Source organism: Canis lupus, chromosome 1, assembly GCF_048164855.1.
Source record: "Canis lupus baileyi chromosome 1, mCanLup2.hap1, whole genome shotgun sequence".
In the NCBI taxonomy this organism is placed as follows: Eukaryota; Metazoa; Chordata; class Mammalia; order Carnivora; family Canidae; genus Canis; species Canis lupus.
The window spans coordinates 111963115-111989585 of NC_132838.1; the positions used below are offsets into that span (position 1 = coordinate 111963115).

The 26471-nt window shown below is 55.0% G+C and overlaps 3 protein-coding genes and 1 long non-coding RNA gene across 6 annotated transcripts; 2 read left to right on the top strand and 2 right to left on the bottom strand.

Annotated features, from left to right (window-relative positions):
- Positions 1–986: 986 nt before the first annotated feature.
- Positions 987–15655, top strand: CADM4 (cell adhesion molecule 4). Its single transcript, XM_072775531.1, has 9 exons — positions 987–1085; positions 10535–10681; positions 11003–11155; positions 11416–11550; positions 12078–12242; positions 12371–12461; positions 12818–12990; positions 13936–14064; positions 14616–15655. The coding sequence occupies exons 1-9, from the start codon at positions 1022–1024 to the stop codon at positions 14723–14725; spliced, it is 1167 nt and encodes a 388-aa protein (XP_072631632.1). The 5' UTR covers positions 987–1021; the 3' UTR covers positions 14726–15655.
- On the bottom strand, positions 6052–19085 carry LOC140604276 (uncharacterized). The gene is made up of 5 exons (XR_012007245.1): positions 18459–19085; positions 13731–16336; positions 13302–13357; positions 12751–13012; positions 6052–8000 (listed from the first exon to the last, which is right to left on the bottom strand). It is a non-coding gene; the product is annotated as an uncharacterized lncRNA (long non-coding RNA).
- On the top strand, positions 17788–26212 carry ZNF428 (zinc finger protein 428). 3 transcript variants are annotated; one of them, XM_072775610.1, is made up of 3 exons: positions 17788–18146; positions 20605–20830; positions 25547–26212. In XM_072775610.1, the coding sequence occupies exons 2-3, from the start codon at positions 20755–20757 to the stop codon at positions 26047–26049; spliced, it is 579 nt and encodes a 192-aa protein (XP_072631711.1). In that variant the 5' UTR covers positions 17788–18146; positions 20605–20754; the 3' UTR covers positions 26050–26212. The 3 variants fall into 3 exon arrangements, with proteins under 3 accessions (XP_072631711.1, XP_072631693.1, XP_072631702.1); XM_072775592.1 differs by having other exon boundaries at positions 17793–18146; positions 20626–20830; XM_072775601.1 differs by lacking the exon at positions 17788–18146 and adding an exon at positions 18503–18640 and having other exon boundaries at positions 20626–20830.
- On the bottom strand, positions 20567–22651 carry SRRM5 (serine/arginine repetitive matrix 5). The gene has a single exon (XM_072775493.1). The coding sequence runs from the start codon at positions 22623–22625 to the stop codon at positions 20790–20792; it is 1836 nt and encodes a 611-aa protein (XP_072631594.1). The 5' UTR covers positions 22626–22651; the 3' UTR covers positions 20567–20789.
- Positions 26213–26471: the final 259 nt, after the last annotated feature.

The following is a 26471-nucleotide window of genomic DNA, read 5'->3' on the forward strand; positions in this document are numbered from 1 at the left end:
CCTAAGAGTGATAAACTTGGACCAGGTCTATCTACAAGGCCCCACGGAAGTGGGCTCAGGGAGACCCACTCCCCGGGAGGGAGAAGGAACCACGTCTGGAGGGGTGAGTCAGCAACAATGATGGGAGAGAAGTGGGAAGGGCACACCGAGAGTGGCGGACACCAAGAGATTGGGGCTGGAAGAGCAGGGAAGCTGAGCGGGGAAGCTGGTCGCTCGGGCCTGGGAGGCGTCCGCAGGAGCCTCTCCCTCTCTAGGTCTCCGGACTCAGGCTTCCTTCCAGTTGGTTCACTTGCAGGGGCCCCTTTCGGGAGACTGATGCATAATGTGGAAACACTGGTTCCCGGGTGTGGAAGGGTGGGACCCCAGCCCCGCCCAGCCCCGCCCCTCCCTGGGAGATCCTGGACCTGCCCAGACACCCCTCCGCTGCAGCCTTCCCGGAGCTCGAGAGGGTTCAGTTCACAGCCTGTCATGTGACACCTGCACCTCCACTCACCTGTCCACGGAACACCTCTCACACTCACCTTGCCCACAAAACACTCCTCCTCCCTCAATGCTCACACCCTCACACAACACTACCCTGCGCACACACACACCCTCACAGTTACCTTCCGCCCACCCCTACCCCCCCCACGACACCTGCACCTTCGCACACCCTTCCACCAACACCCTCACACTCACTTCTTCGCCCAACACCCGCAACCTCTGCCCTCACCCAGCACCCTCCCGCTCTCCCGCGCCCCCTGCACGCGCCCCCCCCCGCATCCCCCCAGCTCTTGGGGGTCGCCCCTCCACCAGGACGCCCCCCTCCCCCGCCCCCGCCCCCGGTCTCGTGGCCCCCGGGTCTCCCGCCTCTGCTGTCCCGGCCCGGGCCCCGCCCCGGCCCCGCCCCGGCCCCGGCGCCCCGCCCCCGGGCGGGCAGGGGGCGGGGCTCGGGGGCGGGGCGGGCGGCGCGGGCGGTGCAGGTGCCGGGCCGGGAGCGAGCGGCGGCGGCGGCGGCGGCGGCGGTGGCGGCGGCGGCACCATGGGCCGGGCCCGGCGCTTCCAGTGGCCGCTGCTGCTGCTGTGGGCGGCCGCGGCGGGGCCAGGTAGGGTCGGGGGCCGGGGTCGGCCGGCCGGGCCGGGGCGGGGGGCGCGCTGCGGTGACAGCCCGGCTGCCGCGGGGCCGCAGAGGCCGAACAATGCGCGCGGGGCCGGGCCGGGCCCCCTCCCCGGGACAAAGCGCAGCGCGGGCCGGGAGCCGGGAGCCGCGAGCGGGGGAGGGGGCGCGGGCCCCGGCCGCTGTGCCGCAGCCCCCCCACCCCGCAGGCCCGGATCCTGGCGGGGACAAAGGGACCGAGACCACCCCCCCACACACAAGCCCGCCTGCTCCGGGCCGGTCCCGCTGTCCTTCTGTCCGGTCCCTACGTCCCTCTGTCCGCCTGTCTCCGGGTCTCTCAGTCTCTCTCCTTGTCTCCCTACCCTTGTCCTCTGTCCCTCAGTCTGGAAGTCCTGTCCCCCTTGCCTCCCTGTCCCCCACCTCTCCATCCTTCCTTTGTCCCCCACCTCGGTCCCTTGGTCTCGGTCCCTTTTTACTGGGTCACTCTGTCCCCCCATCATCCTCTCTATTCCCCCTTCTCTGTCCCTCTATATTTCTGCCCTCCCTCTCTGTCCCTGTCTCATTGTCACCCTTGTTTCTCTGTCCCCCATCTGTCCCATCCCCTCGTCTCTATCCCCTGTTTTTCTTGCCTATTTCTCTAGCCCCCTCTGTCACCTCTCTCCCTCATGCCCCCCATTCCATCCCCCCTCTCTCTGTCCCAGGGTGTCCCTGTCCACGGCCTCCCTGCCTCCCCTCTCTACCCTTACAACCTCTTCCATCTCCATCCTTCATTCCTCCATCCCTTTATCCCTCTGTGCCCCTGGAGAGGAATTGAGTCAGACAGGGCACCCTGAAGGGCCTTGGAGGGAAATGTGTGTGTATGTATGTGTGTGTGTGTATGTGTGCGGGGAAGTGTGTGAGGAACCTTGGCATGTGGGCACACACGTGGATTCAGCAAATGCCTCGCAAATGCTGCCCCTCCCCACTCATTCACACAGCCAGGCCGTAACTTGCAGAGAAGCCCCCCATCCAGGACATCCAAGGAGCCATCCACATGTTCTCATCCCACACTATGAAAAGCCGGAGACCTCCAAGATAGGGTGACCCTGAGGCTGGGGACAAGGTCAGGAAACGTCACCCACACACTCACACTCTCACACTGCATGTGCCTCAAACCTACCAGCGGTCACCCCCTCCCCGGTGAGGAAGGCCACTCTTAGGAGGAGCGGATGACTGGGAAGTGGCAGGGCAGCAGTGGAAGGGCAGGAAGCCATGGAACGATTTGGGAGAGGCGTGTAGCCAGATGGCACAGGGCTGGGAGCCTGGGTTTAAATCCCACCTCCTGCCATTTGCCCCAGCAGCGAATGTCAAGCACCCTCCTCTCTCTGGGCCTCAGTTCCCCTTTCTGTAAAGTGAGGATGTTGAACTCAGTGACCTGAAAGGTAACTCTAGCTCAGATATCCCAAGGGGTTTCTGGCAAGTTGAGTGCGGTTACAATTCACCCCCCCACCCCATCCCTGCAGGGTTTGAGGCAGAGTCTCCCTCTCATCAGGACAAGGCTAGGGGCAAAGCTGACCTCTCACGCTGCACCTTGCTTTTTCCTACAGTCTTCTGACATTGCTCAGAACTTTCATCATTTCTTCCATTCTTTGTAGCAGATATGCCACAATTTCCCAGATGAGTGCTTTGGTACCTTAGCTACATTGCTATCCAATTTTATTTTTCTTTCTTTTGTAGGCCCCAAAACCAGGTTCATAGAATCCTAGAACCTGCGAGTCCAGTAAATAAAGAACCTGAGGGTATCTTTAAATACTGACATCTTCAGGATTCTAGAATCCCAAAGTCTTTAGAATCTTGACACCTTTAAAATTGTAGAACCTTGATAGCGTTAGGATTCTAACCTCTTGACATCTTTAAGATCCTGAATCCCGACACCTCTGACATCCAGAATCTTGACAGCTTAGAATCATTGGATGGATTCTCAGAATCAGAAAAGGTGGCCTGAGATGACTGGAGACTCTTTTCTCCAGCATTCCTGGGAGGTGGCTTGATAGGCTGGTTTCTCCTTTCGTTGTAAAGTCACTGCTTCCTAGCACCCTAATCCCTTTTGTAAACTTTCTCTAAATTAAACAGTGTAGAGCTTTATAAGTTGGGAGAGAGCTGGGTGTCATGGGGAGCACTCTGGACTGGGAGCTGAGGCACCGGCTACTCTGGGGTAATTTTGTGTCAGCTCTTGTCACTCCCTGATCTTCATTTTCCCCTTCTGTACAGCATGGGCTAGGGAGCTGGAGTACATGGTGTCAGAGGGCCCTGTCTGCTTTCCTTCCCATTGGATATATCTGAATGACCTTGGCCACCAGCTTTTAGGGGTTGCCTGTGGTCCCCACATCATCTTCCTCTTAAGTCCACCCTCTTCCTCTCTCTCCTTGGCCAGCCAGCAGGAATGGAGATGGAAGATGGGGTCCATTTGTGCCCTTTCAAAAACGAATTCTCTCTTTCCTGGCTTACACATCTGCCAAGAATACTGGAGAAGGATGATGAGATTTATGCCAAAGGAAAGAAGGGCCCAGGGTAGGCAGGCGAGAGGAAGTGAGAAAGAGGGAAATACACCCTGCTTGCCCAGATGCATGCAGGCAGAACCAGAGATCCACAGACCAGGGATTGGATCGAGCAGAAAGGGGCTGAGGAAACAGATATCCAGATACAAAGACAAGACAGAGAGACTGTGAAGAGTTAGGGGGCTTTGTAGAAGGAGGGGGCTTGTTAGTGCCAAATGTTTTCCTCCCAAGTGATTCACTTTTCTCTGCTAAAGTTCCAATAGGCCACTCTGAGGGCAGGGAGACCTTCCCCCAATATGAGTCACCCCGGGGTACAGGTCTTGGGAGGTTTCTGTCACTGACCCCCACCCACCCATCGAGTCCCCAGAGGACTCGTTCAGAGGTCAGGTTCTGCAATGAATTCCAAGACCTTAGACACAGCAAGGCTTGGGCCTGGGGTGGGTTAATGTCGTGCGAGCCTGGCCTGTCCCCGACTTGGGGAACACAAAGGCAGCTTTCTCTCTCTGGGTGGGGGAGTTGAGGGGGGTGCTTGGAGACAGTCAGACTTGCCAGCACCCAATGGCCTATGGCATCAAGACCCAAGCACCCACTGGTTTCTGCCAGTGCAGACCCCAGGCCCATACCAGGCCCATAGGTCCTCTGGGAACCAGGCACCAAGGCTCCTCTGCAGGCACTCAGTGAGGCAAGAGGGCAGTGACAGAGCCTGGGTGCTCCTGGGAGGGGGTGAATAGAGGGCACTGGGGGTGGAGGATAGGACAGTGAGGGCTCAGTGCAGGCTCGCACCCTTCCGGGAGCAGGAATTCCCCTGTGACCCCACACCCAGGGGGAACCTCCCACCCCCCGGCTGGGCCTGAGGCCTGGAATCTAGGGAGTTCCGAACATCCCAGGAACGTGGGGGCCACAGGGGGTACTTTGTGCGTGAGGTTGCTGACTCACCCCTACGCCCCCACCTGATGCTTGGTCCCTAGATAGGAGGGGGTTCAGGGGCTGCGGAAAGACAGGACTGTGGTTCTAAGGGTTGAGTCTGTGGACCCGAGTCAAGTTTCCAGGAGGGGAGGGGCTGGGGGCCAGGACTCCTGGGTCTGAGGGAGGAAGGGGCTGGGGGCCTGGACCCCTAGGTCTGAGGGAGGAGACCCTGGGGGCCTGGATTCCTGGGCCTGAGGGAGTAGGGAGCTGGGGACTGGACCCCGGGGTCTGAGGGAGGAGAGCCTGGGGGCCTGGATTCCTGGGCCTGAGGGAGTAGGGAGCTGGGGACTGGACCCCGGGGTCTGAGGGAGGAGAGCCTGGGGGCCTGGATTCCTGGGCCTGAGGGAGGAGGGAACTGGGGGCCTGGACCCCTGGGTCTGAGGGAAGAGGAGCTGGGGGCCTGGACCCCTGGGTCTGAGGGAGGAGGGGGCTGGGGTTTTAGACTCCTGGGTCTGAGGGAGACAGCCAAGGGTCCCAGGCAGACACATGTGTCAGGGGGAGGAGGGGGCTGGGGGCTTGGACTCCTGGGTCTGAGGGGAGAAGAGGGCTGAGGGCCTGTACTCCTAGGAATGGAGGTACAGACTACTGAGTCCTGAGAGAGGAAGGGGCTGGGGGTCCCACTTCAGGTTTCCGATGGAGGAGGGGCTGGGACCCTGATGCCTAGGTCCTGCGAATACAGGCGCCTTCACAAGGCTGAGCTGGGGAAGAATTGATGCTTTGTGCTAGGATGTTCGGACTCCTCCATTGATGGGGGGCTGAGGGGGGGTTCATTCAGGACGCAGGGATGTACCACCTCCCTAGGGGAGGAAGTGGGGGAAGGAGGCATGAAACCATGAGCCCCCCTGGGGAGCGGATACAGAGGGGGTGGCTGTGACCTTCCCGGAACCATGACCTTGAGACTCCCTTGGGTATTCGCTGACTCAGGACCCAGGAAGTGCTCCCCCCACCCCCTTTAGTCTCCGTGGAAACATCCACCAGCTGTATACTCTGGACCCCTGGCTCCTGGGTCCTGACGGAGGAGGGGGCTGGAAGCCCAGACTCCTGGGTTTGAAGGGGAGAAGGCTGGGGCTCAGGACTTCTGGGGTTGAAGGAGGAGGAGGCTAAGAACCCAGACTTCTGGATCCTGATTGGAGGAGGGGGCTGGGAGCCTGGGCCCCTGGATCCCGGGGAGAAGAGGCAGTTGGGAGCTGGATTCCTGGGTCTAAGGGAGGAGAGGGCTGGATTCTGGGTCTCTACACATCACCTGCTCAGCCACTTTTTCCTAAGCTCTCCCCAGTCCGTTTTTCCAGGCACCATCCCCATGACGACTCTAGGCTGTCAACACAGTTTAAAGGGCCAGTGCCCCAGTCCCCAAAGCTTAGCCCTCTCTAGACCAGAAAGTCCCGCCTTCACCACCCCCCAACCCCCCAACCCCGAAACAAAAGCTCCTGGAACATTAATATTCTAGGCACAGACACTGTTGGTTACTGACTCCTCGAGAGGGGGAGGGAACAAGACAAAAGCCCCCCACCCTCACCCCATGTGCACCCTCAAGCAGAGAGCAGAGGAATAATTGCGGGGGGTGGGGGGGCAGATGCTGAGGTCCTGATGGCTCCTGGGAGGTGTTGAGTTTCTGCCAGTGGCCTGCCTGGGACCCCTGAGCCTCATTCTCCACATCTGTAAAATGGGGGGCTTGCAGTGGGTTAGCCCTGGGGTCCAAGATCCATGGATTTTTTTTTAAGCATCAGAGTGTGCAGGCAGGCCAGTTTTCATGTGTATGGGCATGTTTCTGGAGTTATAATAACAGCAGCTTTGCAGGAAAGGCTCCCTGAGCTCCAGGCACTGGTCTAATCCCTATAAGACAGGCACTGGCATCCCCATTTTACACCAGAGCATCTGAGGCTCAGAAAAGTCTTGCCACTTGCCCAAGGTCACAGAGATGGCCTGTGGGCCAGCTGAGATCAACCCAGGTATTCACAGGGAGAATAACGATGTTGTAAAGTTGTTGTGAGGCAGAAATGAAATGCTGCCTGACACACACCCTTCATTCGTCCATCTCCCAGACACTGACCAAGTCTCAGGCCACCTCTAGGCACCAAGGCGACTGTGGTCAAATCAAGGGGCGCCATCCCTGCCTTCGTGGGGTGTAGATTTTACTGATGGGGGGAAAGCACAATAAATAAGCAAATTAACAAAATAACTTCAGTGACATTCCTGTAGAAGAAAATAAAACCGGGATCCCTGGGTGGCGCAGCGGTTTGGTGCCTGCCTTTGGCCCAGGGCGCGATCCTGGAGACCTGGGATTGAATCCCACGTCAGGCTTCCGGTGCATGGAGCCTGCTTCTCCCTCTGCCTATGTCTCTGCCTCTCTCTGTATGACTATCATAAATAAATTAAAAAAAAATTTTAAAAAAAGAATTAAAATAAAATAAAATAAAATAAAACCCATGGTGATGACATAGAAGGTGTTCTGGAGGAGGAGAGATGGGGTATGAGTAGAGGTCTCATCAAGGAGGTGTGGATGTCAGCAGAGACCGGAAGGAGAGAGCAGGAGGCAGTCGTGGGAAGATCAAGGGCGAAGAACATGCAAGGCAGAGGGTAGTGCAAGGGCCCTGAGGTGGGATCAGGCTCAGGGAGTCTGAGGAATGTCAAGGCCAGTGAGCCTAGAGCGCAGAGAGTAGGGGGGTGGGGTGGGAAGGTGGGTGGTGGTGGCTGGAACTGCGGTCAGGGCAGGGCCAGGCCACATAGCACCCAGGGAAGGAGTTGAGATTTTATTTGAAGCATCATGGGCAGCCTTCAGAGCATTTTTAGCAACTTGATCTGATTCACCTTCTTGAAAAACCCATCTGGCTGCTGTGTGCAGAATGGCCTGAGGGGAGGCAGGCATGGAAGCAGGGAGCCCCCATGAGTAGCTCTAGAAGGTTAAGGTAAGAGACGGTGTCATCGGACTAGGGTGGTGGCAGAGGAGGTAAACAAAAATGAAATGATCTGGGATTTGCTTTAGAGGTGAATGGGTAGACCTTGCTGATGGGATGGGTGTCAGAGTGAGGGAAAGGTTTTTGGCCTGAGCAACTGGGTGGATGGTTGTGATATTTACTGAGATTGAAAAAAAACACAGGAAGGAAAATCTTTGGTGCCAGGACTAGACATGCTAAGCTTCATATTCCAGGAGGTGCTAAATTAACCCCTAATAGTGTCTTAAATATTAAATATAACCCCCCTACAAAGCATTATATTGAAACCTAAGAGAAGTCCAGAAGTAGGCATCCAGGGGTTTTGAGGCAGCTTCACATCATCACCTGATAAGACTCAGGCATCTTCCAGCTCTTAGTTCTACCATCCCTACTGCCTTTGTCCTCTTGCCAAAATGGTTGCCAGAACTCCAGGCATCACATCTTAGTTCCAGGCAACATAAAGGTGACCTGGAAGAAAAAGGATTTGTCCACTTTCTTCGGGAAGTCCTCCCAAAATTACCACATGAATTACCAGAGAAAGTACTTATCCTTATATCAAACTGGACAAAACTTTGTCACGTGACCTCCCTTAGCTGCAAGGGAGTCTGGGAAATATCTTTTTCTGCTGGACATAGGGCAGCCATGAATACAATCAAGGTTCTTTTATGGAAGGGAAAAAAGGGAATTATGAATGCTGGGTAGAAAGCTGGCTGTCTCTGCCTCCATCCTCCAGAATTAATCTTTTCTACCCCTCAGCGTCCAAATCAGGTTACCTAGTCCTCTTACAGGGAACATAACGCTTCTGATGGGCTATTACAGTGATTTGTGTGTACCTCCCCATAAATCTGGAAGGCCTTCCAGGGCAGGGACCTCATCTGACTCATCTCTGGGCACCCAGCCCCTAAACACCTACCTACTGCTCAGGAAACACTCAAATCAATGGGACAGAATGTAAGAGACACGAAGCTCTAGTTATCTCACATTGAAAGGTAAATAACCAGATCTGATCATGGCACTTTTCCTGCTTTATAACCTCCCTCCACCAGCCTTCAGGATAAAAGCTCATCTCCTAGCTTGGCATTTGTGGCCTGTCACAAATCCCAAGCACATCCCACAACCCCACCCAGACAGCCAGGGTGGAAAATATGGGTGCAAAATGCGGAACTAGGGAGCTCTGGATGCAGATCCTGGCCCTATCACTGCCTCTCTGACGACTGCCTTGAGCGAGTCATTTTCTCTCTCTGGACCAATGTTCTTATCTCTAAAATGGGAATTAAAAAAAAAAACCCAGGGATTCATAACAGTGCCTAACTTAATTCAGGTATTGCGGTGATGAAGTGGGAATTGTATGGCTGATACCCTCAGCACAGAGCTTGGCACAGCGAGTCCCTAATAAACACTAGCTAGAGCTACCACTATGTGGTTACTTTATTTTGAAGATGACCGTGATAAATGATGCTGGTGATCCTGATGCTGATTAACCCCAGCTTTGAGCTTTACTCTAGGCTACTGCCTCTGCTAAAAGTACACCCTTACTAATCCCCTACCTTGCTCCTCTGATGGATTAATCAGGGTAGGTTAACTGCAATAACATGAGCCCTGAAAATCGCAACGGCTTAACAAAAAGGTGAATTTCTCATTCATGTTACAGTCCTGGGCAGGTAGGTCACAGGCGGCAGGGGGCAGTCAGTCAGGGCCCCGGGCTCCTTCTAGCTTGTGATCCTGTCCTTTAGACTCCTCAGGGGTCCTCTCCGTTCGTCCAGCAAGAAGGATTGTGAGTGATGTGAGCCAGGCTGGAAGGGGTGGGTCTCTGTTCCACCTACATCCCATGGGGCAGAGATTAGTCACATGGCCCCAACTAAAGTACGAGGGATCCTAGGAAATGTAGCCCAATCCTGTGTTGTACCAGTTAACTTTAGTGGTGTGACAGACCTTCCAAAATGTGGTAGGTTTTTTTTCAAGATTTTAATTTTTTATTCATGAGAGACACAGAGAGAGGCAGAGACACAGGCAGAAGGAGAAGCAGGCTCCCTGCGGAGAGCCCAATGCAGGACTTTATCCCAGGACCCCAAGATCACGACCTGAGCCGAAGGCAGACACTCAACTGCTGAGCCACCCAGGTGTCCCCAAAATGTGTTAGCTTTAAACGACAGTTGCATTATCTGCTTATGACTCTGGAAGTCAGAGATTTGGACTGGATTGGTTGGGCAGGTCTTCTCTTGGTCTCAGCTGGAGTCACTCATGTGGCTGCAGTCGCCTGAGGCTAGATGGGCCAGGATGGACTCACTCACGTGACTGGCAGTTGGTGCTGGCTACTGGCTGGGCTTCTCTCTCCATATGGTCCCTTACCTTCAAGGAAGCTAGTCTAGGTATCTTCACCTGATAGTCTCAGGGCAGCAAGAGGGTGTGAATGGAAACTCAAGGGCTGGGCTCCAGAACTCATACAATATCACTTTTAGGAAATTCTGTTGGCCAAGGCATGTCACAGGGTCTGCCCAGATTCACAGGGTCGGAGTGCCTCCTTAAGGAGAGGAGGACCAGAGTCAACTTACAAAGGGAACGTACAAGGATGGGAAGAATATTGTGGCCGTCTTGGCAGGTAAACAAGGTGTGCCCAGGTGTGAACGATGGGATTTGGTGAACACATAGCAGTTTCCCACGCCTGGTGAACTGCTCACTCAAGATCTGGATCCAAGGGAGCTTTCTTCCATAGCCTTCTCTGATCACCCAACTATCTCCCTAGGCGGCCTTAGTCTCTCCCCTTCCTCTGGGCTCCCAGCGTGCCCTGTGCTGCCCCTACTAGAGCACATACCACTAGGTCCTGACTGCAGCTCCTCTGGAGCAGGTTTTCTCCATCTCCCAGAGTCCAGCCCTCAGGAAATGTTGGATGCAACGAAATGAATGAGAGGGGAAAGAGAGATTGGAAATTTGGATGGGAGAGGAATGGAGAGAGAAAAGACTGAATTGCAGCCCCGAACGAGTCTTTCTGTTTACTGGTCCAGGGGCTGGACAGGAAGTACAGACAGAGAACGTGACCGTGGCCGAGGGAGGGGTGGCTGAGATAACCTGCCGTCTGCACCAGTATGATGGTTCCATAGTTGTCATTCAGAACCCCGCCCGGCAGACCCTCTTCTTCAACGGGACCCGCGGTGAGTGCTGGGGTAGGGAATCCCACGTCTTGGGGGAGGAGGAGGGGTGGGTCCTGAAGGAGGACGGATGGAGAGTGTGGACTCTCCCGTCCTGACCGAGCATGGGAGCTAGGGGTCCGGACCCCTGGCCCTGTATGTGGGCAGGAGGGCCTGAATCATTCTGGGTCCCCAAGGGAGTTCCTAGGTGGGCCCCTTGGATGCACAGGTACCGCTGGCTGGAGAACAGATGCAGAGCGCAGGTCTCTAAGCTCCAGGCGGAAGGCCCGGACCCCTGGGGCCAGGATTTCCCCGGCTTCATCCCTTCCTGCACGTCCTGTCTAGCCTTGAAGGACGAGCGTTTCCAGCTTGAGGAGTTCTCCCCCCGCCGCGTGCGGATCCGGCTCTCAGATGCCCGCCTGGAGGACGAGGGAGGCTACTTTTGCCAGCTCTACACGGAGGATACCCACCACCAGATTGCCACGCTCACTGTATTGGGTAACGCCTCCCTCTCCTCACACTCATCCCCTCCTCCTTTCTGCTCTGCCTAGCCCTTCTCCTGAGACCTGAGGTTTGGTTTTAGCCTGGTTGTTTTTATCCCCCTGGACACCCGGCCCCAGTAGACACGCCCGGCCTTCCAGACCGCCCAGCCCGTGTTTGATCTCTGCGCCCACCCCCGGACCCTCGTGCCCCCTGTTACGTTGGGTCCACCTCAGTGTCTCCGCTGAGCGCCCCCCCACCTCTCTCCCCCTACGCAGTGGCCCCAGAGAACCCCGTGGTGGAGGTCCGGGAGCAGGCGGTGGAGGGAGGCGAGGTGGAGCTCAGCTGCCTAGTTCCGCGGTCCCGCCCTGCCGCGGTCCTGCGCTGGTACCGCGACCGCAAGGAGCTCAAAGGTACTACCTGGGGGGAGGAGGGGGCGGAGGGAGGGGTGGGATGACAGGAGGCGCGGCCTGGGGAAGAGGGCGCAGGCGGACACTGGCCCCTCAATTTGGAATGAATTGCTAGAGGAGAGGGCGTGGGAGTGGAAAAGGGAGGAGCTGGGGCGCCGGGTGGCGCAGTGGTTGAGCGTCTGCCTTTGGCTCAGGTCGTGGTCCCGGGGTCCTGGGAGGGAGCCAGGCAGGGAGCCTGCTTCTCCCTCTGCCTGTGTCTCTGCCTCTTTCTCTGTGTCTCTCATGAATAAATAAATAAAATCTTTAAAAAAAAAAAAAAAAAGAAAGGAAGGGAGGCGCTTTGGGAGGAGGCACCTGCGGCCGGGAGCGCGGCTCGGAGGCCCCGCGGCGAGGCCGGCGGACAAGGGGCGGAGCCGGGGGAGGGGCCTGCGTTGGTTTGGGCCCGGGGAGCGGGGTGGGTGCGCTCGCTCCCCTCGGTGCGCGGAGCCGCTGGAACCCTGGCGTGACGGCGTCCCCGCCGGGCCTGGCAGGGGTGAGCAGCGGCCAGGAGAATGGTAAGGTGTGGAGCGTGGCGAGCACCGTGCGGTTTCGCGTGGACCGCAAGGACGACGGCGGTATCGTCATCTGCGAGGCGCAGAACCAGGCGCTGCCCTCCGGACACAGCAAGCAGACGCAGTACGTGCTGGACGTGCAGTGTAAGTGCCCGGCGGGCCGGGACCCCGGGGGCCCGAGGGTCCCAAGGCCAGCTGCTTGCCCCCCGGGAGGGTGGCCAGCCCCGCGTGTGGGCCGCACCACCACTCTCCCATCTCACTGCCGCCCACAGACTCTCCCACGGCCCGGATCCATGCCTCCCAAGCTGTGGTGAGGGAGGGAGACACGCTGGTGCTAACGTGTGCTGTAACGGGGAACCCCAGGTGAGCTCCTGGTCCCGACAAGAAGACGACTGGGGACTCGGACACCTGTGTCTCGGGAAAGAGGGACACTGTGAACAGAGGGGCCTGGGCCCCTGACTTGTGCGTCCCGAGGGAGGAGGAGTCTGGGGGCTTGGACTTGTGGATCTAGAGGAAGGAGTCTGGACTCCGGGATTGTGCGGGGCGGGAGGCTAGGATTCTTGAGACTGGTGTGCGGTGGAGGCTGGGTCCGGGGCTGTAGGTTTTATTGGAAGGATGGGGCCAGTAAGATGCTACTTAGGAAGATGATTACCGAGGAAGTCAGAACTGGATGTTGGCACTCGTGTCCCCAACTTTCACTATGCTTTACTCACGCCCAGGCCAAACCAGATCCGCTGGAACCGCGGGAACGAGTCTTTGCCAGAGCGGGCCGAGGCGGTCGGGGAGACGCTTACGCTGCCAGGCTTGGTATCAGCGGATAACGGCACCTACACTTGCGAGGCGTCGAACAAGCACGGCCACGCGAGGGCGCTCTATGTACTCGTGGTCTACGGTGAGGGCGGGCCGCGGCAGGCCTGGGGGCGGGGCTCAAGGTGGGGGCGGGGCCTCGTCGAGGTCTCCGGGAGTCCTGGGCGGGGCGGGGCCTTGGGAGTGGGCGAGCTGGATTGGACGGTTCCAGGCCCGCCGGGGGTGTTTGAGGGGCCTGGGCAAAGGGTGATTCCTTGGGGTCAACAGCCAACAGAATTCCTGGAGTTCTGCGGCCAGATTGACCATCTGGGTTCAGGCTGGGCTCTGCAGCGTCCCATATGGGTAACTTTGCATGTTAGTTTCCTCGCCGGTTAAGTGGAAATAAATAGCACCTACCTCATAGGGCTGTGAAGATCATTCGAGCTAAATATACAGAGCGGTGGGAATGGCCCCTAGCACAAAATAAGTGTTACGTGTTTAGCCTTTGTGACAGCAGGGCAGGAATTTTAGAAGTTGTTGGGCCCTCGCAGAGGGAGAGGCAGGCTCCCTGCGAGGAGCCCCAAGCGGGACTAGATCAGGACCCCCGGATCACGACCTGAGCCAAAGGAAAGACGCTCAACCGCTGAGCCACTCAGGCGTGCTCTGCATTTTAGATGCCCGGAGCATTTTAGACAAGATGGGAAGGGACTTGGACCTGAGGTTCTGTGGGTCAAAGGAGTGGAGGGAAAACGGATGTGCTGTATCTGTTCTTTGGGGATGGGGGTGGGTGGGCAGAAGCGGGATAGTATCGGCGAAATGACTCAGGGCCTGGGTCGGGCAGCGTACCAACCAACATGCACGCATTCTTCGTGGGAGTGGAGCATCAGGAAAGTCTGGAGCCAGGACAAGGGGCCAGAAGTGGCAGTGATTTGAGGGCCGTAACGCGTACAGGCGCGGCTGGTTGTGTGCATTGGTTTATGAGATCAGCAGCGGTGGGGCCGGGCTGGGACCGTCCTCTGATGACCTGGTCCCGCGCCCTGTCCCTCTGCAGACCCGGGTGCGGTGGTAGAGGCTCAGACGTCGGTGCCCTACGCCATTGTGGGCGGCATCCTGGCGCTACTGGTGTTTCTGATCATATGTGTGCTGGTGGGCATGGTCTGGTGCTCAGTACGGCAGAAGGGTGAGTGGGGGTGGGGTCTGAATCCAGCGAGGGGTGTGGTTTGGGGGTTCGGACGGGGGCGGGGCCCAGAGCCTGGGTTGGAAATACGGCAGGCGTGCAGCCAGGAGATTAGGGGTTGGGGGTAGGGAGACTAACATCCGGGATTCGAGACTTGGGGGGACCAGATGCCAATATTCCAAACGGGCGGACCTTGGCCGCGACTCTAAAAGGGATGAATCGTTGAAGGTGAATTAATTCACCCTAGGTTTGAATAAAACAATTTATCTTCCTAATTGTTGGATTTGTTGGGAGCAGAGCAAGGGGACACCACTGAGAGAACGGATAAGGGTGGTCTTTCAATGAACTTGTGGAGTCTTCCTAATTCTGCTTTTACCTCTTTCTCTGCCCCTGTTTCGCTATGCCCTGGCCTTGATTCCCTCTCCCTGTATGTTCTGTTTCTCCATCTTCCTTCCCCTGGTATGTCTTGTCTGTCTCCCTCTTCCCGTATATCTCTGTCCAACTCCTGCATCCACATACATGTCGCCTCTGCCTGGGGGTCTGTAACCCCTCAGGCTCCTATCTGACCCACGAGGCCAGTGGCCTGGATGAGCAGGGAGAAGCAAGAGAAGCCTTTCTTAATGGCAGCGACGGACACAAGAGGAAAGAAGAATTCTTCATCTGACCCCACCTCCACCCAGGCCTGGGCCTGGTCCTGGGCTGGGGTCTACCCCACTGCCAGCTGCAAAGACATTTACCAGAGTCTGGGATGGTGGGCTTCTCCCCCCACCACTAACACCTCAGACATTTGGGCAGGGATGGGGGTGTCGGATCCCGGGTCTCTGCAAGGGCCAGAAGCAAGGGCCCAGAGGTCTGGGCCCCCCAGGGGGCAGGGGCTGAAGGTCCAAACCCCCCAAGTCCAGGGAGGGCGGTAGGGATTGGGTTGGGGGAAGATAACTGGGGGAAGGCCAGGGCCCCTAGGCTGCAGAACCAGGTCTTGTGGGGAGGGGGTCAGATTCTGGGAAGGGTGGGGTGGGCAGGGAAGGGGAACACAGATTTCTTTGGGGGTCCTAGACCCCATGCCAGCCATTGTAGGAGTTCCACAGAGCTCTGGGCACCTCTTTGCAAAGCCATGTTTGCACGGTGGGGGTAAGGGTGGGGGGAGGGCATGGAAACAGGGATTCTGTGTCTTTGTGTCATAACTTTGATGGGGGTGGTGAGGGAGACAGCCCCAACTATTTTCTCCAATCCCCAGGTTCCTGGGCTCCCCATCCCTCCACCTCTCCCCCCCTCATATCTGTCCTATCCATATTTGTCTCCCTGTCCACCCACTCCTGGGGGGCCTTCCCCATCTCTCCTCCAGGCCCTCCAGGGAGAGGGAAAGGAGTTTGGGGGGGTGCGTTGGTCTCTATGGTTTTTATATATAATATATTAAAAAAAAATTAAAAATCTGTATGAAAATATCAGATTGCACCCCCCTCCCCTCTTTCCTGGCTTTTGCCCCCTTTTTCTTGTAAAAAAAAACAAAACAAAACAAACACATTTTGTACAGGGAGGGGAACGGGGAGGGGGTTTGGCAATCCCACTAACCACCATTAAACTGAGGAGAGAACAAGTGTCTGGGGTGGCTGTGTGTCTGTCCCTCTGCCCAGAGCTGCACCATGTTGGGAGGGGAACTGAACCAAAGGAGGGAGGAGGGAGAGGAGTAAGATGGCTGCTTGTGGATGGTACAAGCCAGGAGAGGGCCCTTCCCTTTTCAAGGGCACCTCCACCCTTCTAAGAAATATGCTTTTTTTCCTGGCCACTTCAGGTGCCAAAAGTCACTGAGTCTTGTCTCTTCAGTACCCACTGAGCTACCCCGTCCCCAGCCAATGGCCCGAATCCTTCCCCTGGTTTACCCCTATCCCTGACATCAATCTCCAAAGGATCTTGCAATTAACTCACATCGCACCCTTATAACACCTGCCCCTGCTCTGCTCAAAACCTTTCCCTAGCTCCCCATCACCTCTAGGTCAAGTCAAACCACCTTAGCCTGGCATTTCCTGCTCCTCATTCAGTCAACTAAATTTTAGGTGAGTGATTCTAATTTTAGACTAAAACATATATTGACCTCTTTGTGCCAGGTGCTGCTCCAAGATCTGGAGATGCCATAGTGAATAAAACAGGCAAATATTAGGTGTTCTAGATGCCTTAGCACTAACCTGAAACTTGATCCTGTTCTAGGCACTGAGGACCCAAAGAAAAAGGAGGGTGACTCCATTCTTACCCTCACGCAGAGCTTCCATGAGGAAAACGACTGCAGCAAGGAAGAAAAAAAAAAAAAAAAAATTTCAGATTGCCATAGGTGCCCTTAAGATAAAATGCAGAGTAAGGGGATATGGAGTATTATTAACTTATCATGGAAAACTTTGAACACAGAAGTAAACAGAACAGGACAATGAAGTCCCATGCACCCTTCACCCCAGCTTCCACAACCATCAATTTGTGGCCAGTCCTGCTTTATCCACAACCACACTCACTTCTCTACAGCAAATCTGGAGGTACCATCTTTGAAAGATCAAGGAGAACCTGGCTGATTGACACCTGTGCCAAGATATGAATGATGAGCATAAGATCAGCTATTCAAAGATCAGCGGGAAAAGCATTTTCAGGCAAAGGGAACAGCAAGGGCAAAGGCCTGACGTGGTAAAGAGATTGCAGAGTTTGAGGGGAAGTGGAGCTAGACTAGAGTGGATAAAGAGAGATGAGTGAAATCAGAGACAAGAAGGGGGAGATCATGTGTATAGCTTCACAGCCATGATAGAGTTTGAGTTTTTTTCTAAGTGTAATGAGAGCTCATTGGAGAGTTCTGTGCTGGAATCTGAGTCAATTTCCGGGAAGCCCAGAACCCTGCAAAAGTTTTCTATATCGTCAGCATCAGCGTAGTCTGGCTCCTCACCTATAGGAGCCCCTTCCCCTCTCTTTTTAAATATTTTTTAAAATTTATTCATGAGACACAGAGAAAGAGGCAGAGACATAGAGGGAGAAGCAGGCTCCATGCAGGGGGCCCAATGTGGGACTCAACACAGGCACCCCGGGGAACCCTCTCAATTCTGTTTCAGACATACTATCGCTTTCTCAATCAAACCATGCACTACTTTTTGCCTGGAGGCTTCTACCCTTGCTGTTCCCTCTGCCAGAAAAACTCCTATCCTGGTTGGCTTCTATTCATCCTTGGCTTAAAGATTACCACCTCTTGGAAGCCTTTCCAAGCTGGGGTACGCACCTCCTCTGGCTCCCACAGTTTCCTATACTCCACTCATCCCAAGTCTGAACACTGGGTTGTGGTTCTGACTTTGTATGGCTCCCCTTCCTTTGGGGTGCCATGAGGGGCCAGGTTTGTCTCCATACTGCGGAAACCACAGTGCTCACCTGCACAGGGCTTGGCACAGGAGAGAGCAGTAAATATTTATGCTGGGGGTAGAGGAGGGCTTGTGAGGGTTTGGTAAGTGTCTTGGCCCTTGTGCCCCCTCTCCGGATGCAAACTGATGCCAACTAAAACAAGGCCACCCACTCCGCGCTAGTCCGCAATCCGTGAGCGCATGCGCTTTGTTCAGGAGCGCCCCCAGCCGCCCCCCCACCCCATATGCTAATCACAGCGTTCTGGAGTACGGCCTCTCCGGGGAATATGCAAATTGCCCCTTCACCGCCGTAGGGCTCCTATTGTCCCTCACTAAGATTATGCAAATAAGCAAGCCTCAGGTCCAGGATCCCGGCCTAGCTGGCGGCCCCCAGCCCCCAGCTCATTCCGTTTTCTAGAAGGCGCGTTGCCGCTCGCTCACGCACGCGCAAGCCTTGCAGTTTCTGGTTCCGTCTAGCTGCGGACTGTACCAAGTAAACCCGGACAGCGAGGGGCAAAGCCCGGAACCCCCTGCGCGGGCCTCGTCGATGGCCCGACTCACGGAGCCCCTCTTCCCACCTTGCGATGGGAATGGTCCATCTCGCCGCGCAAGCGCCCTAGGCTCCTCTCGCCGCTTTGCACTCCCTCCTCCCCGACTTGCAGCGCAGGCGCAGAGCCCAGGCGTGCAGCCGCCGCCGCCGAGCCAGAGCGGGGGCCGCTAGCGCCGGTGAGTGTCCGGGATAGGGGTGCGCGGGGCATGCTGGGAAGCGGGCACTACGGCACCGCTGCATGATGGGAATGACGGCTCCCGTCACCGGGGCGAGCAGGCAGCCGTCTTGGCCCGCGACGGCCGGAGGGCGAGACCCGGGCTCCCTTTTCTCCCCCCAGCGCGGCTCCGTGCCGTCCTGGGGCATCCTGGGGGAACGGGACGCTCCGCCCTAAGGCATTGTGGGAGCCGGTCTGCTGGTCGTTATGGGCCTAGTGCATTCTGGGAAGGATTATAGCTCCTTGTGGGGAACGAGTCCCTTTTGTCACACACCTTCCGCTGAGCGTCGCGGAAGCCTGGCGTGCTTCGACGCCGAACGCCTCGGAAGGTGGTCGCTATAGGCCCGAGGCATCCTGGGAAGAGTTGCCGCAGGGCATTGTGGGGACTGGTCCTTATCGTCCTGTGTGAGGGTTTGCTCTGCCCCCTTGCCCCAGCCTTGTGGGAGCGCGTGCCTAGTATGTTCACGCAGGGCATCTTGGGAGTTCGGTGCTGTAGGTTCAGGATGTAGTAGGGCCTTGGCGGGTTTTTTTCCTTGTGATGGTGAGGGAGCCTCATTTGTGCCCCTTTAGAATTCTGGAAGCCAGTATGGCCACCGTAGTTGTAGGAATGGGACCAGCGCACCAAAGAATGTCTCCACTTGACATCTGGAAAACTCTGGAAGGCCCTTGTGTAATGTGGGTTTGGGGGGAAGGTAGGCTGGACTGGTAAGCAATGTCTCCTGGTAATCTCTTGGGAAACCCTGATTGTAGCGTGTGGTTGCCAGGTAACATAGAACGTCCAGTTAAATGTGAATTTCAGATAAATAACTTTTTAGAAACGTGTATCCCAAATATTACATGGGACCTATGTATATTAAGTAATTTCCTGCTTATCTGAAATTCGAATTTAACCAGGCATGGTCTGTTTTTATTTACTGAATTTGGCAAATTTATCCTGGCATAAAGTAGAATTCCCAAATTAGATGGGACCCAACAAGTAGTATGATATCATGACAATTCTCCTCTGCAGATTATGAATCTCCCATCCTTAAAGCCCAGATCCAGGTGTCCTTAGAAAACTCCCCTGCTTGCTACCAGCCCTCCCATGCCCCAGTCTCCTCCAGGCTTCACTTTTTTTTTTTCTCTTTTTCTCTATCTTTAGCCCCCAGCATTAAACTTGACTTCCAGGCTTTGAAGAGATTGTGTATTTTCCACCATTGTATACCCAGTACCCAGCACAGGTCTTGGTATAAAAAGGTGTAGCTAAAATTAAAAAAAAAAAAGTGTAGCTGAGGCTGCCAGCCCTTTCACTAACTTACTCTTCCTGGCTTTCTACTGCCAGTGAGTGCAATGGGAGACAAAAGAACTGTGTGTGTGTGTGTGTGTATGTGTGTATGTGTGCGTGTGTGTGTGTGCGCAGCACATGGATGTATTGGTGAAGAAGGATAGGAGAGAAAGGAACCCCTTCTGGGAAGGGGTAGAGATGGTATTTGGGCTTTGAGGTGGGCTTTGGAGAGTGCATAGGAGTTCACCAGGCAGACTAGGGGAAAGAAGGACATTCTAGACAGCAATAGCAGGATTTGCTAAGACCCACAGATATGAAAAGTCCTGGTGTCCCCAGGGAGAGATGAGAAGTCTGTAATGGCTGGGGGTTTATAGGAATGGTTACAGGTGGAAGTATTAGCAGCCACTGTTACTGGAGTACCTGCCACATACCAGCAGTTTATACTGAATGAGCCTAATGAATCTTCAAAAAGTTTTTTCAGTCAGGGGATCGTTTTATGAGAGGTAGGATAACATCAAATCCTAGTTGGTATGACTTGAACTACTTGCTAATCACCTCTGTGTCTCAATTTCCTCGTGTACAAAGGAGATGATAATCTCTCAACATAGTTATAAGGACTACTTGAGTTAAGCTCTGGAAGCCTTTTTGTACTGAGAAGGATACAGGCTAGAGAAGTTAAGTCCTTTGCTTGAAGCTACACAGCTAGACTGGCAGATTAGGGTTCAGACCTAGACTCTATCTTGCCAAGGTGTAGAACTAGGGCTGACACCAACCAGTGCTGTCATACACTTGTTTAAATATTGAAGTAATTTTAGACGGATTGGTGTGTCACCACTACCTCAAGTAATTCCCTACCTTCCATCTGCCACTTTGGACCCTCCCCCAGCTCTAGACTTTCTCACAAACCGGCAACTAAAGTGTTTTAATTCCTGGCATAGGACCATGTTCCCTTCGGTTCTGACTGGTACCCACACTGGTACCTGCTGCTAAATTTTTGGAATATTACCTTCCCCGCTCCACTGACAGCTTTGTTGCCCAGATGGGGGAATTAAGATCTATAGAAGCAGGGGCTGTCTTTTCCTTTCCCCCAGCACTGAGCACACAGCTGGGCCTGGGGAGGCAGATGCTAATGTAAAAATTTATTGAGTCACCACAGGCCTTTCCTTACCCTGCTCAGCATCCCGCTCTACTTGCCGACGTCCTGCACTGGAGAACTTGTGACCAAGGTGTGGCTGTGAAGAGCTGGCCGGGGAGGGACTCTGCCTAGCTGCTCCTCTGCTCCTGTCTCCTGTCCCCTCCCCTGGCCATGACAGAGACCCGTGAGCCCACTGAGACTGGGGGCTATGCCAGCTTGGAAGAAGATGATGAGGACCTCTCTCCAGGTGAGGCAGCCTTAGAGATGGTGGCATTACCTTGATTATCATCCTGGCTTGGAATTGGGGCTCCACTGAGCAATCTAGATGGGGAGTGGTCCCTTGTCTCCCTAGGTGTTCCATTCTGACTGGGACTGTGTTCTCTGCTAGTGGAATCCTTCTGGCTGAGACTTCTGGGCATTGTAGATTGGCTAGGATTGTTCTCCTTATCAGGGGATCGAGATCGGCTGTGGCGTCTCTCCTTGCTGTATGTTCTAGATCGGCTGTGGCCTTTCTCCTTGCTGGGGTTTCGGGATTGGCTGTGGTCTCTGTCCTTGCTGGGGGTTCGAGATTGGCTGTGGTCTCTGTCCTTGCTGGGGGTTCGAGATCGCCTGTGGTCTCTCTCCTCTTGGGGGGTTCTGGATCGGCTGTGATCTGTTTCTTTTCTGAAGGTTCTGGATTGGTTGTGAGCTCTCTTTTTTCTGAAGGGACTATGATCTCTCTCTTTTCTGTGGGTTCCAGATTGGCTGTGATAGCTTTCCTTGCTGGAAGTTCTAGATCGGCTGTAATCTCTTTCTTCGCTGGAGGTTTCAGAAAGGCTATAACTTCTCTCCTTGCTAGGGGTTCTAGATCGGCTGTGACCTCTCTCCTTGCTGGGGGTTCTAGATGGTCTATGACCCCTCTCCTTGCTGGGTGTACTAGATCGTCTGTGATCTCTCTCCTTGCTGTGACTTCTTTCCTGTCTGGGGGTTCTAGATTGGTTATCATTTTTTCCCTTGCTGTGGGTTCTAGATCGGCTGTGTCTTCTCATCTGACTAGGAGTTTCTTTCCGGGTACGACTTCTTGCCCTACTATGATTCCTCTTCCAGCTGTGACTTCTCTCCCTGCTGTGGGTTCTCTTCAGACTGCGACTTCTTGCTCTTCTGGGCGTTCTAGACCGGCTGTGACTTCGGGTCCTGCTGGGGGTGCTAGACTGGCTATGACTCTGGGTCCTGCTGGGTACACTATCCTGGTTGTAACTCTTGACCTTGCTAGATACTTCTATTGGGCTGTTACTCCATTCCATGGTAGGGGTGACCATCTGACTATAACTTCTCACCCTCCTCGATGATGACAGAGACTGGCTGTGACTTTTCTCCTCAAAGAAAGTTCTACTGGGGCTGTAGCTCTTTGCCCTGCTTAGGGTTATAGCCAGCCCGGAACTCTTCCCCAAGCCTGAGGCCCCTGGTAAGCTATCACTCTTCTCTCTGTTCGTATTTCTGGGCTGGCTCTTACTTCTTTCCCGGTTGTTGTTTCTAGGCCTGCTGTAACTCTTGCCCCTATTCTGCTTTTTCTGGGAGGTAGGAGTTCTTGCCCGGTTGGGCCCACCGGGTGTACCATGAGCTCTCACCCTGGTCATGGCACTGGCCCTGCTGGGTGACCTCTTGGAGCTGCGGCTGCCCCTTCTGCCAGGAGTCCTGCCCCGGCTGTGTGTGCCCCTCCACTGGTGGCGTCGTACACCACTGGCCTTGCTGACTTTGCTGGCCCTGGTGTCAGTGCTGGCCTTGCTGGGTGTTCTTACCCTGCTGTGGACTCGGGACTTGCTGCTGGGCTGCTTAGAAGGGGCTGTCCTTGTACTTGCCCACTTGGTAGACTTGGAACTGCTTGGGCTTGTGACCGAGTTGGGGGCTGTGGGCGGCTTGGTAGGCACCGAGGAGCTGTTGGGCACTGCCAACTTGGTGGTCTTCAAGGAGGCAGGAGGCTTGGGAGGCCCTGTGGACATCGAGGGTCCAGTGGATTCTGGAGACATGCCGGGCTTTGAGGATCTCGTAGGTGGAGAAGGCATGGTAGGTGCAAAAGGGCCTGTGGACCACAGGCCCTTCAAATCACAGTGGACACGAAAGGCCTGGTAGCCATGGACAACGACCTGATTGCCTTTCCCAAGCCAACCGCATGAAGTCATAGTGGGCATTGAAGGCCCTGGAGGGCAGGTGGTGTGAAGTCAGGTGGGAGGAGAAAGAGGGGTAGGGCCTCAGCCCAAGACTAGAGGGGTTTCCTCTGTGTTTGGCAGCCATTCAGCAAGTGTTTCTGAGGCCAACTGGGGACTCTGCATTGCTGAGGACATGGAGATGGGTCAGACTCAGGCCCTGCCTTCTAGGAATCTCCCATCTCCAGGGCACTTCCCAGGTGGTCAGGATGTGTTGGGGTTCAGGCTGGGGGGTGGGGCAGGGGCAGAGGTTCCCAGATAAGAGAGAGACACCACCTGAGGAGTCAGGGAGGACCTCACAGAGAAGGTGATGTGTGATCTGGGATTGAAAAGAGGAACAGGAGTTTACAAATGGAGAAGAAAAGGAGAACTGCTGGAGCAGTTTAGCACCACCTTCGGCCCAGGGTGTGATCCTGGAGACTCGGGATCGAGTCCCACGTCAGGCTCCCTGCATGGAGGCCTGCTTCTCCCTCTGCCTGTGTCTCTGCCTCTCTGTGTGTGTCTCATGAGTAAATAAATAATATCTTAAAAAGAAGAAGAAGAAGAAGAAGAAAAGGTCACCAGGTGAGAGAAGAGCAGAGGGAAAGTCCTCAGGGTACCCATGTTCACCGAACCCACATGTCCTGGGCTGGGCAGCGTTGGGGACCCCATCTAGGACAGTCACAAGGGGAGACACTGGACCAGTGGGAACCGGGGTGGAGGGAGCCACCGCCAGAGAGGACAGAGCCTGTGCTGGGTCCTGAAGGATGAGCAGGAGGTCGCCAGGTGGACAGCGTGGGAGACAGCCTTTCAGGCAGAGGGACCAGCCCATGCCAAGGACTCCGGAAACTGTGTTAAATGGCAGAGAGACAGCAGGATGGAGGCAGGGGCAAGGAAAGAGAGAAAGCTGCGGGGAGGGACATTCTGCCAACATTTACCACCTATTCTGAGCTGGGTGATGCCAGGGACCCGGCAGTGAGTCAGAGCACGCCTGCCCACCCCCACCCCACCCTGTCTGGTGGGAGAGGCTGTGTACCGGCTCAGCCCTCAGGGCTGGGGTGAGGACAGCCAGAGGGCAAAAGACAGTGAGTGGCTGCTAGAATGAGATCTGGGACAGCCTCAGGGAGGAGGGAAGCTTCCTACTGGGTCCTAAAGAATGATGGGGAAAACCAGGGTGAGACATTCCCAGCAGAGGGAACAGTATGTGTGAAAGCCTCAGAAGAGGTTTGCTAAATTGAATGCCGGCACAAAGAAGGCGTTCTAGATGTTAGAGATGCACCCATGAACCAGACAAAGTCCCTGCTCTGGGGGACAGACGGTAAGCATCCAAGTCAATGTTGCATATAGTAAGTTGAGGAGAGTTAGGGGCATAGGGAGTGCTGGGCAAGGATTGCCAATCAGATAGAGTGGTGAGGGCATCACTGAGAAGGTGACACTGGAGCAGAGACCTGGCGGTGGAAGGAGCAACACCTAGTCCATCTGTAAAAAGGGTAGCAAAGGCTCTGGGGCAGCACATGCTGGAGGGAGGGGTTGAGGTGGCAGGAGGAGCCCAGTGTGATTCACTCAATTGTAAGAGGACCCCTCTGGGCTGCTGGAGGAAATTGAAGGAGGAAATTGCAGGATGGACACAGGCTCGGGGATGCTTTTGACAGGCGCCTGATGTATTTCCCACACTGCTGCCACTGCAGTGCGGCCCCCCTCCTCCCTGACCAGCACTCTCATGTGCACCCCCTATTATGACTGCTGATGGCACCCTTTCCTGTACATTGACTACAAATTGTTTTCCCTTTTTTTAAATCTGAACTTGTCCTAGACATGTCCTACATGCCTACAAAATCACGGTAATATATCTGGACTAACAAATATTTTAGGGGTGCCTGTGTAGTGCTGTCACTTGAGCGTCCAACTTTTGGTTTCTGCTCGGGTCAGGATCTCAGGGTGTCAGATCACACGCTTTCTCTCTCTCTCTCTAAAAGGAAATAAATCTTTACGAATGAACATTTTAATTCACTTAACTATGTATAAATGTGTATACCACACATATCAAAGTACATATATGTATGTGTTTTAAGTTGCTTGAAGACGGGTTTGTCTCCCTAAAATGAACCAGTGTAGTCCATCGTCCCTGTTTAGCTTTCCCTGTTAGAGCTGTGTGACTAGAGGCAAGTGAGTCACCTAACTGCTCTGTACCTCGGTTTCCCATTTGTCACTTAGCGTTAATAACAGTACTTCCTTCCAAGGGTTGTTATAAGGCTTAGATAGATTACTATATAAGAACAAGTTTCTTTCTTTTTTTTAATTTAATTTAATTTAATTTTAGAGCACATGTATGTAGGCATGGGGGTAGGGAGCAGAGGTAGAGGGGGAAGGAGAGAGAATCTCAAGCAGACTCCCCATTGAGCACAGCACCCCCCAACTTGGGGTTCCATCCTACCACCCAGAGATCATGACCTGAGCCAAAATCAGGAGCCCAACACTTAACCTCCTGAGCCAGCCAGGAGCCTCAAGAACAGAGTTCTTAAAATAGCAAGAAACACTGTTACTGTGTTCGTTACTGCTACTTTGTCCTTATTAAACCTCTGAGAGAGGCAGTTCTTGCAAGACATTCATTTGCTTAGACACTGAGTACCTACTGTGTGCCAGGCGGTGTTCTCCATGCGACTGGGGTTCACTGTGGGGGAAGAGCAGGGTTGTGTCCAGGCTGCCCCCTCCATGCTGTGGCAAGTCTGAATAAGGCTTAGCGAAGGGCAGAGCTCTCTGTCCTCAGATGCCTCTGTCTTTTCCCCTTCATCCCTCTGCAGGCCCTGAGCATTCCTCTGACTCTGAGTACACTCTCTCAGAGCCAGACTCCGAAGAGGAAGAAGATGAGGAGGAGGAGGAGGAGGAGGCTACTGATGATCCTGAATATGACCCTGGCTACAAGGTGAAGCAGCGCCTGGGGGGGGGCCGGGGGGGCCCATCTCGTCGGGCCCCCCGTGCAGCCCAACCCCCAGGCCCCCCAGCCCAGCCCTGCCAGCTCTGTGGCCGCTCACCCCTTGGGGAGGCCCCACCAGGCACCCCACCTTGCCGGCTCTGCTGCCCTGCTACAGCCCCCCAGGAAGCTCCAGCCCCTGAAGGCAGGGTCCTCGGGGAGGAAGAGGAGGAGCCACCTCGGGTTGGGGAGGGCCGACCAGCTGGGAGGGAGGAGGAGGAGGAGGAGGAAGAGGAGGAGGGCACTTACCACTGTACAGAGTGTGAGGATTCCTTCGACAACCTCGGGGAGCTGCATGGGCACTTCATGCTGCATGCCCGGGGTGAGGTTTAGGCAGAGATCCCACCCAGGGAGCTTGGCAGAAGGGGTGGGGTGGGAGGAGGGGGCTGAGGAAACTGGGGTAGTCATAATGGTCATGGGGGATGGGGGTACCGCCGATGTGTGTCGTCTTAGCAGTAGATGTGTGAAGCCCAGAATAAAAGCCAAATTCTGTGTGTGTCGGTCCAGCGTGTTTGGTGTGTGTGTATGCATGTGTGCATGTGTGTATACACTTGAGTGTGTGAGGCATGGGCCTGGGGACTTATTTCCCCCATCCCCTGGGTCTCCTCCCTGGGGGAACTGTAAGAGCACTGTCACCAAGACTTTTAACATTTACTGAATGCTTGTGTGGTTTCCATATATTTACTCAGAGACCCCATGACGTGCGGGCTCAACTCAACTCAACGAAGTTTCACACTCACGTAATAATGTTTCAG

What these genes read in the sequence shown, in the direction of transcription:
- CADM4 (XM_072775531.1), top strand. Translation starts at nt 1,022, where the DNA reads ATGGGCCGGGCCCGGCGCTTCCAGTGGCCGCTGCTGCTGCTGTGGGCG. An exon ending in GGCGGCCGCGGCGGGGCCAG is followed by an intron (nt 1,086 to 10,534) that starts GTAGGGTCGGGG and finishes TTACTGGTCCAG; the next exon opens with GGGCTGGACAGGAAGTACAG. An exon ending in GCTGTAACGGGGAACCCCAG is followed by an intron (nt 12,462 to 12,817) that starts GTGAGCTCCTGG and finishes ACTCACGCCCAG; the next exon opens with GCCAAACCAGATCCGCTGGA.
- ZNF428 (XM_072775610.1), top strand. Translation starts at nt 20,755, where the DNA reads ATGACAGAGACCCGTGAGCCCACTGAGACTGGGGGCTATGCCAGCTTG. An exon ending in TGATGAGGACCTCTCTCCAG is followed by an intron (nt 20,831 to 25,546) that starts GTGAGGCAGCCT and finishes ATCCCTCTGCAG; the next exon opens with GCCCTGAGCATTCCTCTGAC.
- SRRM5 (XM_072775493.1), bottom strand. Translation starts at nt 22,625, where the DNA reads ATGCCTTCTCCACCTACGAGATCCTCAAAGCCCGGCATGTCTCCAGAA.